The sequence below is a fragment of the Panthera onca genome, chromosome A2 (genome assembly GCF_046562875.1).
Source record: "Panthera onca isolate mPanOnc1 chromosome A2, mPanOnc1 haplotype 2, whole genome shotgun sequence".
NCBI lineage: Eukaryota > Metazoa > Chordata > Mammalia > Carnivora > Felidae > Panthera > Panthera onca.
In genome coordinates this window covers 20191871-20207697 of record NC_138340.1, presented here as the reverse complement: position 1 = coordinate 20207697, position 15827 = coordinate 20191871, and the positions used below count along the sequence as shown (strand labels likewise).

Genomic DNA, 15827 nt, shown 5'->3' with positions numbered 1-15827 from the left:
AAAATGCTAAGTTCTTCAAATGTATCGTGTCATGGGGTACCTGGGTGGCTCAGGAAGTTAAGTGTCCGACTTTGGCTCAGGTCATGATCTCAAGGTTCCTAGGTTTGAGCCCTATGTCGGGCTCTGAGCTGACAGCTCGGAGCCTGGAGCCTGCTTTAGATTCTGTGTCTCTCTCTCTCTCTGCCCCTTCCCCACTCACACTGTTTCTCTCTCTCTCAAAAATAAATATTAAAAAAAATATATATCATGTCATAGTTGGTAATATTGACAATTTTGGGTTTTCAGAATTACTTTTATTCTATGGAATCAATATTCCTGAAGTGACAAGTGACATCTTATTATACATTCAACAAATATTTGTCCCGTGACAACCAGCTGCCTACTTCAGGGCAAGATATTTACTTCTCTAAGCTTATATTTCCTTGTTTGTGAAGCAGTAATGGTGGTTAACAGTCTTCTTTGGTGTCCCTGTGCTCTAGCTCTTAGAAGTGCTCAATAAATGTTAACTTTGATTTTCATCTCCATGAATCTAACATGTCTCAGGGACTACGTTGGGTTCTAAGGAAAAATGCACAAGAAACAGCCATGGTGTCCAATACCTAGCTCATCATCTGGTAGAGGAGGCAGGGACAACAGCTAACACAGGCCAGCATGGTCAGTGCTTGGTGTGGGGCACACAGAAAGGGTAGCCTGCAGTCTGAGACGTCAAAGAACAGCAGAGTTGTGAGAAGTGGGGTTGTAAGAATGTAATTAAGCTCTAACTTATAAAGGGAGACCTATAAGACTAGTCACAGACCTATCTACTGAAACTTGGCAGGCCAGAAAGGAATGGCAGGAAATCTTCAATGTGATGAACAGAAAAAAATATGTGGCTGAGAATCCTTTATCCAGCAAGTCTGTCATTTAGAATACAAGGAGAGATAAAGGTCTTCCCAAACAAACAAACACTGAAGGATTTCATCACCACTAAACCAGCCCTATGAGAGATCCTAAGGGGGATTCTGTGAGTGAAATGTTGCAAGGACCACAAAGTACCAGAGACATCACCACAAGCATGAAACCTACAGACATCACAATGACTCTAAACCCATATCTTTCCATAATAACACTGAATGTAAATGGACTAAATGCTCCAACCAAAAGACATAGGGTATCAGAATGGATAGAAAAACAAGACCCATCTATTTGCTGTCTACAAGAGACTCATTTTAGACCTGAGGACACCTTCAGATTGAAAGTGAGGGGATGGAGAACTATCTATCATACTACTGGAAGTCAAAAGAAAGCTGAAGTAGCCATACTTATATCAGACAAACTAGACTTTAAATTAAAGGCTGTAACAAGAGATGAAGAAGGGCATTATATAATAATTACAGGGTCTATCCATCAGGAAGAGCTAACAATTATAAATGTCTATGTGCCGAATATGGGAGCCCCCAAATATATAAAACAATCACAAACATAAGCAACCTTATTGATAAGAATCTGGTAACTGCAGGGGACTTTAATACTCCACCTACAACAATGGATAGATCATCTAGACACAGGATCAATAAAGAAACAAATAAAGAAACAATGATACACTGGATCAGATGGACTTGACAGATATATTTAGAACTCTGCATCCCAAAGCAACAGAATATACTTTCTTCTCCAGTGCACGTGCAACATTCTCCAAGATAGATCACATACTGGGTCACAAATCAGCCCTTCATAAATATACAAGAATTGAGATCATACCATGCATACTTTCAGACCACAATGCTATGAAGCTTGAAATCAACCACAGGAAAAAGTCTGGAAAACCTCCAAAAGCATGGAGGTTAAAGAAGACCCTACTAAAGAATGAAGGGGTCAACCAGGCAATTAGAGAAGAAATTTAACAATATATGGAAACAAATGAAAATGAAAATACAACAATCCAAATGCTTTGGGATGCAGCAAAGGTAGTCCTGAGAGGAAAATACATTGCAATCCAGGCCTATCTCAAGAACCAAGAAAAATCCCAAATACAAAATCTAACAGCACACCTAAAGGATACAGAAGCAGAACAGCACAAACCCAGCAGAAGAAGACACCCCAAACCCAGCAGAAGAAGAGAAATAATAAAGGTCAGAGCAGAAATAAACAATATAGAATCTAAAAAAAACTGTAGAGCAGATCAATGAAACCAAGAGTTGGTTTTCTTGAAAAAATAAACAAAATTGATAAACCTCTAGCCAGGCTTCTCAAAAAGAAAAGGGAGAGAACCCAAAAGGATAAAATCATAAATGAAAATGGAATTATTACAACCAATCCCTCAGAGATACAAGCAATTATCAGGGAATACTATGAAAAATTATATGCCAACAAACTGGACAACCTGGAAGAAATGGACAAATTCCTAAGCACCCACACTCTTCCAAAACTCAAACAGTAAGAAATAGAAAACTTGAACAGATCCATATCCAGTGAAGAAATTGAATCAGTTATCAAAAATCTCCCAACAAATAAGAGTCCAGGACCAGATGGCTTCCCTGGGGAATTCTACCAGACATTTATTTATTTATTGATTTTTATTTGAAAAATTTTTTTCAATATATGAAATTTATTGTCAAATTGGTTTCCATACAACACCCAGTGCTCATCCCAAAAGGTGCCCTCCTCAATACCCATCACCCACCCTCCCCTCCCTCCCACCCCTCGTCAACCCTCAGTTTGTTCTCAGAGTTTTAGAGTCCCTTATGCTTTGGCTCTCTTCCACTCTAACCTCTTTTTTTTTTTCCTTCCCCTCCCCCATGGGTTTCTGTTAAGTTTCTCAGGATCCACATAAGAGTGAAACCATATGGTATCTGTCTTTGTCTATATGGCTCATTTCACTTAGCATAACACTCTCCAGTTCCATCCATGTTGCTACAAAGGGCCATATTTCATTCTTTCTACCAGACATTTAAAGCAGAGATAATACCTATCCTTTTCAAGCTATTCCAAAAAATAGAAAGGGGAGGAAAACTTCCAGACTCATTCTATGAAGCCAGCATTACTTTGATTCCTAAACCAGAGACCCAGCAAAAAAAGAGAACTGCAGGCCAATATCCCTGATGAATATGGATGCAAAAACTCTCGATAAGATACTAGCAAGTCAAATTCAACAGCATATAAAAAGAATTATACACCATGATCAAGTGGGATTCATTCCTGGGCTGCAGGGCTGGTTCAACATTCGCAAATCAATCAATGTGATACATCACATTAATAAAAGAAAAGGTAAGAACCGTATGATCCTGGCAATCGATGCAGAAAAAGCATTTGACAAAGTTCAGCATCGTTTCTTAATAAAAACCCTCGAGAAAGTCGGGATAGAAGGAACATACTTAAACATCATAAAAGCCATTTATGAAAAGCCCACAGCTAATATCATCCTCAATGGGGAAAAACTGAGAGCTTTTTCCCTGAGATCAGGAACACGACAGGGATGCCCACTCTCACCGCTGTTGTTTAACATAGTGTTGGAAGTGCTAGCATCAGCAATTAGACAACAAAAGGAAATCAAAGGCATCAAAAATGGCAAAGATGAAGTCAAGCTTTCACTTTTTGCAGATGACATGATATTATACATGGAAAACCTGACAGACTCCACCAGAAGTCTGCTAGAACTGATACATGAGTTCAGCAAAGTCGCAGGATACAAAATCAATGTACAGAAATCAGTTGCATTCTTATACACTAACAATGAAGCAACAGAAAGACAAATAAAGAAACTGATCCCATTCACAATTGCACCAAGAAGCATAAAATACCTAGGAATAAACCTAACCAAAGATGTAAAAGATCTGTCTGCTGGAAACTACAGAAAGCTTATGAAGGAAATGGAAGAAGATATAAAGAAATGGAAAAACATTCCTTGCTCATGGATTGGAAGAATAAATATTGTCAAAATGTCAATACTACCCAAAGCTATCTACACATTCAATGCAATCCCAATCAAAATTGCACCAGCATTCTTCTCGAAACTAGAACAAGCAATCCTAAAATTCATATGGAACCACAAAAGGCCTTGAATAGCCAAAGTAATTTTGAAGAAGAAGACCAAAGCAGGAGGCATCAAAATCCCAGACTTTAGCCTCTACTACAAAGCTGTAATCATCAAGACAGCATGGTATTGACACAAAAACAGACACATAGACCAATGGAATAGAATAGAAACCCCAGAAGTAGACCCACAAACGTATGGCCAACTAATCTTTGACAAAGCAGGAAAGAACATCCAATGGAAAAAAGACAGTCTCTTTAAAAAATGGTGCTGGGAGAACTGGACAGCAACATGCAGAAGATTGAAACTAGACCACTTTCTCACACCATTAACAAAAATAAACTCAAAATGGATAAAGGACCTGAATGTGAGAGAGGAAACCATCAAAACCCTAGAGGAGAAAGCAGGAAAAGACCTCTTTGACCTCAGCCATAGCAATTTCTTACTTGACACATCCCCAAAAGCAAGGGAATTAAAAGCAAAAATGAACTACTGGGACCTTATAAAGATGAAAAGCTTCTGCACAGCAAAGGAAACAACCGACAAAACTAAAAGGCAACCAACGGAATGGGAAAAGATATTTGCAAATGACATATCGGACAAAGGGCTAGTATCTAAAATCTATAAAGAGCTCACCAAACTCCACACCCGAAAAACAAATAACCCAGTGAAGAAATGGGCAGAAAACATGAATAGACACTTCTCTAAAGAAGACATCCGGATGGCCAACAGGCACGTGAAAAGATGCTCAATGTCACTCCTCCTCAGGGAAATACAGATCAAAACTACACTCAGATACCACCTCACGCCTGTCAGAGTGGCTAAAATGAACAAATCAGGAGACTATAGATGCTGGCAAGGATGTGGAGAAACGGGAACCCTCTTGCACTGTTGGTGGGAATGCAAATTGGTGCAGCCGCTCTGGAAAACAGCATGGAGGTTCCTCAAGAAATTAAAAATAGAACTACCCTATGACCCAGCAATAGCACTGGTAGGAATTTACCCAAGGGATACAGGAGTGCTGATGCATAGGGGCACTTGGACCCCAATGTTTATAGCAGCACTTTCAACAATAGCCAAATTATGGAAAGAGCCTAAATGTCCATCAACTGATGAATGGATAAAGAAATTGTGGTTTACATACACAATGGAGTACTACGTGGCAATGAGAAAGAATGAAATATGGCCTTTTGTAGCAATGTGGATGGAACTGGAGAGTGTGATGCTAAGTGAAATAAGTCATACAGAGAAAGAAAGACACCATATGTTTTCACTCCTATGTGGATCCTGAGAAACTTAACAGAAGACCATGGGGGATGGGAAGGAAAAAGATAAAAAAAAGGTTAGAGGGGGAGGGAGCCAAAACATAAGAGACTGGTAAAAACAAGAAACTGAGGGCTGATGCGGGGGTGGAAGGGAGGGGAGTGTGGGTGAGGGGTGCTGAGGAGGGCACCTGTTGGGATGAGCACTGGGTATTGTATGGAAACCAATTTGACAATAAATTTCATATTAAAAAAAAAAGAACCTAATTAAGGAAGCCTCTTTGACCCTGGAATTACAATTGAGAAGTTTATCTCAGAGAATAATTAGGAATGGATATGTGTTTTGCAATATTAACAACAACAATTTGGAATGAACTTATGTTTCTAAAACTAGGAGCTGACTAAATACATTGTGGGGTAGGCCATGCAATGGACTACTGTGTAGCCTCTAAACTGAGTGCAGGACAGAGGATCATGAACTGACATGAAGAGATGGTGATGAAAACATGTTACTAAAAAGGGGAGATTAAAAGTCAATACACACAATGGCCCCTGAACCCCAATATACACAATGATTCCATTTTTTAACTTAAAAACCTCTACGTACGGGGAAAAAACAGTCTAAAAAGACATACCCTGTCTCCCCCACAAGTTACTAAAATAGTAGGATTATGGATTAAATTTTTTCATTATAGCTTATCTGAATTTTAATTTTTCTACATTAAATACCTATTGTTTTTATAATTAGAAGAAATATTTTTAGTAGGTGGGAAGAAGTAGGGGAGTAGTTAACAGAGCCAAAGCTGTGGATAGCACAACTGTAATCAAGACGAAAATTTTGGTAATTTGGTTATGGGTGGTATTTTTTTCTTAACATTTAAAAAAATGTTTATTTACTTATTTTGAGAGTGAGAGAGAGCAGGGGAGGGGAAGAGAGAGAGGGAGAGAGAGAAAATCCCAAGCAGGCTCCACACTGTCAGTGCAGAGTCCGATATGGGGCTCGAATTCACGAACTGTGAAATAATGACCTGAGCCAAAATCAAGAATGGAACACTTAACTGACCAAGCCACCCAGGTGCCCCAAAGGTTATGGGTGTTCTTGCAGAGAGCAACTTCAACAGAAGTGGGTATACAATACATATTAGACTGGATGGATAGGAGGGTGGGAAATGGAAATGTGGGGATGAAAAGAGTAGACCACTTTTTTTTTTAAATATGAACTTTATTGTCAAATTGGTTTCCATACAATACCCAGTGCTCATCCCAACAGGTGCCCTCCTCAATACCCATCACCCACCTTCTCCTCCCTCCCACCCCCCATCAACCCTCAGTTTCTTGTTTTTAAGAGTCTCTTATGTTTTGGCTCCCTCCCTCTCTAACCTTTTTTTTTTCTTTTTCCTTCCCTTCCCCCATGGTCTTCTGTTAAGTTTCTCAGGATCCACATAGGAGTGAAAACATATGGTGTCTGTCTTTCTCTGTATGACTTATTTCACTTAGCATAACACTCTCCAGTTCCATCCACATTGCTACAAAAGGCCATATTTCATTCTTTCTCATTGCCATGTAGTACTCCATTGTGTATATAAACCACAATTTTTTTTATCCATTCATCAGTTGATGGACATTTAGGCTCTTTCCATAATTTGGCTATTGTTGAAAGTGCTGCTATAAACATTGGGGTGCCCCTATGCATATCCAATGGAAAAAAGACAGTCTCTTTAACAAATGGTGCTTGGAAAACTGGAAAGCCACAAGTAGACCACTTTTTAAAAATATTTGGTGGCAAAGGGAAGCAGAAGCAAGATTTTGCTTACCAGAGTCAACAAGGTTTACATGGCTTGCTTGATATCAATTTTTCATGATAGTCTTTTTTTAAAGTTTATTTATTTCGAGAGAGAGAAAGAGAGAGAGAGACAGAGTGAGTGCACGTGTGCAAGCGGGGGAGGGGCAGAGAGAGGGTGAGAGAATTCCAGGTTCCGTGCTGCCAGCGTGAAGCCCAACACGGGGTTCAATTCCACAAACTGTGAGATCATCACCTGAGCTGAAATCAAGAGTCAGATACTTAACTGACTGAGCTGTCCAGGAACCCCACGATAGCCTTAATGAGGGAAAGAACACAACTTAACAGCTGAGTCTTAAAGTGTGAGAAATGAGTTCCAACTTAGTCTTCCACAAAGTTATCCTTCTTTATTCACTAGTCGTAATGGTGGAATACAGCCTAGACCCTCTTTTAACAAACTCAGTGACCCATGGTGCAGTTCTGCAATGTCATCTGCTTCTCCATAACTAGGTTCTCTCATCAGGCAGTTGTACATTTTGCATAATTTAGAAGGTTGTGAAAAAAAAGAAAATTAAGTTCTTTTCTGTTTGAAGTTATTATTTTCTGAAGAAATGAAGGCATTAGAGTTGCACACTCCAAAAATGGATTCTTATGTTAAATACTATTTACCCATGATAAAGAACATTTATAAAAAACCTACAACTAGCTAGCATCATACTTAATTGTGAAACACCAAATACTTCCCCTGAAGATTAAGAGCAAAGCAAGGATGTCCACTCTCATCACTCTTATTTAACACCAGACCAGAGGTCCTAGCCAGTGCAATGAAGTAGAAAAAAAAAATAAGGGGCATACAGATTAGAAAGGAAGAAATAAAACTGTCTCTGTTTGAAAGTGATAGGATTAGAGCACTGGGTATTGTATGGAAACCAATTTGACAAGAAATTTCATAAAAAAATGAAAGTGATAGGATTAACTAAATAGAAAATCCCAAAGAATCTCCAAAACCTTCTACAGCTAATAAGTAAGTTTAGCAAGGGTGCAGGATATAATATTAATATACAAAACAACTGTATTTCTATGTACTAGCAACAAACAACTGGAAAGTAAAATTTAAAAATCAGAATAATTTATAATAGCACCAAAACCCAGGAAATACTTAACATATAAATCTAACAACATGTACAAATCTGTATGCTGAAACTATAAAACATTAATGAAAAAATAAAAGAATACCTAAAAAATGGAAAGATATATTGCCTTAATGGACTAGAAGTATGATTAAGTATTACTAAGATATCAATTCTTTCCAATTTGATCTACAGATTATAATGCAATCTCAACCAAAATCTCAGCAGTAATTTCTGCAGATATTGACATGCTAATTCTGAGACTTAAAAGAAAAGGAACTGGAATAGGTAAGACAATACTGAAAAAAAAAATTTGGAGAATTCACACCGCTTGATTTTAAGACTATGAAGCTACCATAATCAAGACTGTGTGGGAATGGTGAAAGGTAAGACATAGATCAATGGAAAGACTGGAGAACTGTATACTATGTACATGTGGAGAGAACTGTACACATACAGTGAACTGATTTTTGACAAAGAATAGTTTTTCTCTTAACAAAGGTGTTGGACCTCCATGTGTGAAAAGGAAAAAAAAAGTCTTGACCCATACTTCACATCTTACACAAAGCCTACCTCAAAATAGGTAATAGATCTAAATATAAAATTATAAAACCTCTAGAAGAAACACAGGAGAAAAAATTTCATGGTCCTGGGCAAAGATTTCTCAGATATGATCTCAAAAGCATGATCTATAGAAGAAAACCATTGATAAAATGGATTGCATAAGAATTAAAAATTTTCATTCTGTGAAAGACACTATTGTAAGTGGGAAGCCAAGCTAAAGACTGGGAGGAAATATTTGTAAATCATATATTCAACAAAAGACTTACATCTAGAATACATAAAGAACCCTCAAACTCAACAATAGGAAAACAAATAACCCAATTAAAATGAATACAAGTTTTGAATAACCATTTCACCAAAGAAGATATAAAGACAGAAACACATTAAAAGATGCTCAACATCATTAATCATTAAAGAAATGGAAATTAAAACCACCAAGATATACAACTATGTATCTATTAGAATGGCTAAAAAACACACACAAAGAGATGATATCAAATTCTGATGAGCATATGGACTAAAACTCTCATACAATGCTGCTGGGATTTCAAATTTGCAGCAATGTGGATGGAACTGGAAGGTATTATGCTAAGTGAAATAAGTCCATCAGAGAAAGACAGATATATGTATTCACTCATATGTGGATCTTGAGAAACTTAACAGAAGACCATGGGCGAAGGGAAGGGGAAAAAAAAGTTACAGAGAGGGAGGGAGGCAAACCATAAGAGGCTCTTAAGGACTGAGAACAAACCGAGGGTAGATGGGGAGTGGAGGAGGGGAAAGTGGGTGATGGGCAGGAAGGAGGGCACCTGTTGGGATGAGCACTGGGTGTTGTATGTAAGCCAATTTGACAATAAATTATATTAAAAAAAAAGAAAAAATGGCATAGCCATTTGGGAATAAAATTTGATAGCATCTTATAAAGTTAAACATACATTTACAATAGCCAACAATCCTATTCCTAGAAATTTACCTAAGAAAAATGAAAGTTTATATTCATACAAAAACCTGTAAAGAAATATTTTTAATAGCTTTATTCATAACCAACAAAAAGTGGAAATAGTGCAAATGTCTTTGAAATAGTGAATAACTGCAATGGAATACCACTCAGCAACAGAAAAATTGGTAAGTGCAACAACATGGATGAACCTCTGGATGGCATTATGCTGAGTGAAAGAAGTCAGACTCAAAAGGCTACATTCTACATTATTTCATTCAAATGACATTCGGGAAAAGGCACACCTACAGTGATGGAGAACAGACTGTCATAGGTTAAAGGTAGGGGGAAGGTTTGACTACAAAATGGTAGCATGATGGAATTCTTAGGAATTTCAAAAATCTTGATTGTGGTGGTGGTTACATGACTATGTGTTTATCAAAATTTACAGAACTTTAAATCACAAAGAATGAATTCTGCTCTTTGTAAACTTAAAAACAAACAAATAAACAAGTAAGAATTTAAAAATTATTGTCTGTCTGGTCTGTTCCTCACTGTTACAACTACTCACTACAAGACCACTGGTTATCTCAGAGTCACGGGGTTAGGAGGGAGCTTACTGGGAAACTGGTACAGTCTCCAATCCAATACATAAATTTCTTCTAGAGGTCTCCTGGGAGCTTCTGCTTGAGAATCACCAGCAAAGAACTCCCCATCTCCCAAAGCAGGCTAGCTTACACTGGACAGTTCCTGTTGCTAGCAAGTTACTTCTTTTATTAGCTAAAATCAGCTTCCCTACCACTGACCACTATTGGTCCTAGCCCTATTCCTTGGAGCTACACATAAAAAGGCAGGGGCCATCTCCTCTGCCTTAGAGGTGGCAGAAGATATGCATAGAGGAACAGTCTGAAGTGACTAAGTCAGAAGCTAAGGGCTTATACCTTCTGGACCCACCCCTCTGTGCAGGAGTCTATGAAATTCTGGGCTACCATGAGCCATGAGACGTCATATGATCTTGGCTCTAGCCCTAGAAATGCCTGGACCATGCACCAGAGAGGAAGGGTACTATGCTCCCAGGGCCTCTCCTGAATGAAACTTGATCACAGTCTCAGTCACTCTCTCCTTGAACAGAAAATTTCTTTATATCATGTTCATTCCTTTCCTATTATTCTTTTCTGACCTCTAGCTTCATGAAGAGAATCCACAAATCAATTCTGGTCAGCAATTAAGGGAAAACCCTTGAACAGGATTCAAGATGGGCAAGCCAAGATGGGCTGTAGCCATTCCCACTAGAAACATAGTCTGGCCATCTGGATAACCTGCCTGGGCAGAAGGGGTCCATTCAGAGGAGAGAAGCTGTCATCTTACCTGTTTAAAGTTGCCATTTTTCCTCTGCTCCCAGTCCATCATGTCATGAAAGATGGGAATCATGATGTTCCGTACTTCTGGCTGTGGGACCAGTGTCACACCCAGAAAAGGACCAATCATTCCCGGAATAAAGTGGATCTTATGTTCACCTGAACAACAAAACCCAATACATATTAGTTTATGCTTTCTTTGCTCCTTCTATAGAAGCTTCCCAAGTGTGGCCATAGCAGATACTTTCATCTGCCCTGGAAACATTGAGAGGAAAGCAAGCTCTCCCCTATGGCTCTCTGAGATACTCGTTTCCTTGGCTTTTTAGAATTCATAGATAAAACTGGCCCATCCCAGCTAAAACAAATGTTCAACAGGCATAAATTGCCTTTCCAAAGAATTTATGGGGAAACTACCCGAAAATCATTCCAAGGTCAAGGAACAGAGTTCACTACTTTAGACAGAATAGGATTTCTGAGTAACCTATGACAGTTTCATATTGTTCAGCATTTATTTAGCAAGGAGTATTTATCCATTTCTGCTTAAACACAATAAACTATCCCTGGGGTCTCTACCTCTAGCCCAAAGGCATTTAAGAGTTTCTTAAATACTGAGAACAAACTGAGGGTTGATGGGGGTGGGGGAGAGGGGAAAGTGGGTGATAGGCATTGAGGAGGGCACGTGTTGGGATGAGCACTGAGTGTTGCATTGAAACCAACTTTACAATAAATTATATTTAATATAAAAAATAAAAATAAATAAGTGATGAGATTTTCATAGTCCCTGGTCCAGCCACCAGAGGCCTGAAGTTCATGGGCCTCTTCAAAGTCTGTGCTCATGTCTGCCCAAAAGGTTTCCTCCTGAGTTAGCAGGAGCCTCCTGCGCAGCCCTACTTGGACAGAATGGCTCAGGGACTCTGTCTGTGCTCCTCCCCATGTCTGTCCCTTGTCTTCACATTGCACTCTGATGGTAGCACTGCATCTACACAGACTAGACCAGCTCATCCCCCAACATTCTTTCCATGGGAAGTGGGTGATGCAGGCTTCCTTGACTGGCCTGCAATCTGGGGCATGTTCTCAGAAGCCAGGGCCAGTCCTGAGGACTGTGGGACAGAACTTTTCTCTTTCTTGCAGTGGTGGAACAGAGTGAACCATTTTACAGACCTTTACTTTCAGTCCTTCAGAGTCTATAAAGGAGACAAACTGTGGACCAGTGTAATGATTGCTATAGCCAAGTAAAATCCATTCTTGAGGACCAGAAAATGCCATTTACACGCAAACACACACACACACACACACACACACACACACACACACACACACACAAGATAGAGGCAGGAATAGCTTTACCAGGCAAATTTGGCATCTTTTTTGGTTTCTTCTATTGTGAAAGCCTATCTAAGGGGCCAATATTAGCCCTGAGGCTGATTCTACATATTCCAATCTTGGTATTTGGTACAGTTTATTAGTACCTTGTGTTCCTGGGAATTTCAGAGTCAACTTCAGGGTTAAGACCTATACCCAGACTATGCTGGATGCAGGGTGTAAGAGTACTGAATTGGAAAGCCTGCTTGGTGAAATGTATCCCCACTCACAGAAGGAAGCCCTAATCTTCACTGGCAGGAATGCCTCCCACCTTGTTTGCTGCTTCAGGGTTAGTGACTGAGATGGTTAATGGAGGACTGGGAGATTTTACGACTACCATTCCTAAGGCTTCAGAGGCATGAACTCATTTGAAAACAGTAAGAGCTAGGAAGGGTAATGGCTTTTCAGGGTAACAGCTTCTCTAGTATCCTGAGAGGCCACTCAGAAGCCTATAATACCAAAGGATGGCTCTCCTAGTCACCAGGGCAATACAAGGATTCCACCAAACAATCTGACAATTTCAGATCCAAAGCACTGGGTATTAGAGAAGCTGCTGAAGGAAAGGGAGCTAAAATCAATCTCACCTAGGGGCTGCAATTCCCTTCTTGCATGCAATCTTCGTGCAACTGGTGGCAGAAACCTGATCTGCATGGCCTGAATACCAGAGACCCAAAAGATGTTTCAATATTTATGGAAATGAATAGCTGCCCTTGCTCATGTGCTGAGTATTTCCAAGATCTATGCTTCTGTGCACTTAGCATGATGAACACTGAGTAATGTACAGAAATGCTGAATCACTATATTGTACACCTGTAACTAATATAACACTGTATGTTAACTATATTGGGATTAAAATTAAAAACTTAATTAAAAAAAAGATCTATGTTTCTGAGTCTGCCACTTTTGGACTGGGACATGAAGAGTACAGAAGATCTTACTGGCATCAGTTCTTAAGCTGGAAAAAACTCCTAGAGCCTTCATACTCTTCTCCTTTGGACTTTATTTCTCAAAAAAGGGAACGTGCATGTGTGTTACTGGGGTCTTGCTTCTCAGCCTAACTCTCCCTCAAAAAGGCTCCGTGTACATGTGTGGCAACTTACACCTGAGGTGTTATGTTAAAGATATGTAAAGGTCACTTTGGTCTGAATTAACATCCATAAAACCTGGGGGAAGTTACTAGTCTTATCACTTTTTATTTGGCTATGCAATATGTGGAAGGGAAAAATAGGAAGAAAAGACCTACCCAAATTCTGCCACATGCTGAACAGTTCATAAGCCATCATCACACGCATGTCCCCATACCTGGAAATAATAACACAGGATCCAGCTTTCAGTGGGAGAAAGTTCAGGAAGGTGAGGCTATAAACCCAATAAGGCTAGCACTTCAGCACTGTCTCTAATGCTTCCCCCAGCACTACGTCATTTGGCTGTCAACTGAACTCTCACATTTGGCTCTTTGGAAAGCTACCCAGTGAGAATCTTGTGGACATCTGAGGAACCGCTCATGGAAACATAACCCTATCTGGATGTGTGGTAGGGAGGTGAATAAGAAACATATGTCTTACTTATCTATAATCTTCTTCCTCTTGGCTGAAGTGATGATTTCTAGCTGAAGGCTTGGCTGATTTATGAACAGAACTGCCAGGCTAAAATAAGAATTCCACACCTAGAGAGACAGAGAAAGAGAAAACTTGTGACAGCCCAAGTCCTTAACCTTGCAAGGAGAGATTCTAAATATATGGATGTAGCACAGAATTCATTTTACAATTTTAAGATTTTGGTTTTTTTCCTTTATAAATGTCTTTGCAAACAACTTTTTTTTTTCTTTCTTGACTCCTCTTAAAACCAACAGTGTTGTTTCTGGCCTAGAAAGCCTACTCCTGGATGTCTGGTTCCCGGTACCTCCAAAAGGGAGACTCTTGGGTCATATCCTAGTCATTATCAAACTTGGAAGTGGTTCAATACTATGAGCATATTAACAAAGCAAAAGCCCAGTGAGCCTGCCCCAGCTCCCAGCCACACATCTGACACCTAGCTAAGTCCATTTCAAATTCCTGACCTGAAAAATTGTGAGTAAAATAAAATGGTTGTTAATTTTAAGTAAAACAAAAACAGGAACAAAAACAGTGAGCTTGTTTTTTGGCTTTCTAGTGTTATTACAAATATAGCAATGGATCTCAGGAGCTCCTACCTTAAAGTCGAAGTCTGTCTCTGTAAAATTCTTGTGCAGTGCAGAAGACAGGTACTGGACAGTAGTGACTATAATACTGTAGTAAGGGAACAAGGCATTGGCAGAGTTAAAAGACTAACAATGGCATCTGTCAACTTAGCATCTATGACCTATGAGTAAACATCTTGAGTACAACTTGCTCTCATCTAAGATGTAACTATGAGGGAAATGGATAGATGGCAGAAACCTCACAGAAAACTGGTCTGGGAGAAATGCTCCATAGTTGGCAGGACAGCATAGAACATCAGTGGGTTCTAGGCCTGGCTCTGCCATTACCTGACCTTGGTACAACTTCTGCCTGAGCCCAAGGGTCCCTCCCTATAACAGGGGTGGGGGAAGTTAGTTGGTTCTTTAAGATTTCTTCTAGTTCAAAGAGTGATTCTAGTATTTTGAGGACTTTTGGGTAATGAATGTATATAATGACTACCAGAGAACTTAGAGAATAATTTTATTTTACTTGATAATAAGCATTTATAATGATTAAATCCCTTTTATCATATACTCTTATCATATACTATTATTTTTATCTATAAGTCATTTGTTTTCAGCCTTTGGTCTAGAATATCACTCTCAATTTTAGCCTGGGCAAATACAAGGAGCAATGGGAGCCTGGCTTGCCAGAGTCAAGGGCACAGGTTAAAGCAGAGAGGAAATGAAGTGGGACAGGCAGGTAAGGGTTTGATTACAGAGGGCCTTAGGTGCCAGGCAAAAGAACGTATGTCTAACACTGACTATCCTGGCTTTGGTGCAGAAGAGAGGCAAGGCAAAAAAAAAAGTGCATTAGAGAGACCAGTCCACCAGCACAGGAAGTAACAAATTTGAAAGGTAAAAGCCTTAAAAGAAGAGGTTGTTCCTGTAGGATGGGCTGAGGAGGACCATGAAGTGCTCTGAGTAGAGCTAAGAGAAAGAAACAAAAGACAGTCAAATGGAAAATCCATGATTTGAGGAAATACATGTGCAACTTTGTTTATAACCATTCTTCTGTTCTCTATAAAATGTTTGCAATTTTGAAAAAAGAAAAAAAGTGCTCCATAAAAGATACAAAGTGGAAAGACCGTACTGATACCTTGTGAATATCTAACATAAATAATGCCACTATGTTACATGTATTGCCAACATAAAAAGCGAATCAGTGGGAGAAGGCGGAGGGCTAGAAAGTGGAAACCAAGGGGCTTTCTCCTGAGTGGAGGGA

The 15827-nt window shown here is 39.3% G+C and overlaps 1 protein-coding gene across 4 annotated transcripts in view; it reads right to left on the bottom strand.

Annotated features, from left to right (window-relative positions):
• Positions 1–15827, bottom strand: part of DOCK3 (dedicator of cytokinesis 3) — a 597071-nt gene that overhangs the window by 44956 nt on the left and 536288 nt on the right. For all 4 annotated transcript variants that reach the window (XM_081794945.1, XM_081794946.1, XM_078443039.2 and 1 more), the window contains 4 exons: positions 14597–14672; positions 13971–14071; positions 13649–13707; positions 11054–11202 (listed from right to left, as the gene is read on the bottom strand). In XM_081794945.1, coding sequence (XP_081651071.1) covers positions 11054–11202; positions 13649–13707; positions 13971–14071; positions 14597–14672 — 385 coding nt within the window. The remainder of the gene's footprint in view (positions 1–11053; positions 11203–13648; positions 13708–13970; positions 14072–14596; positions 14673–15827) is intronic.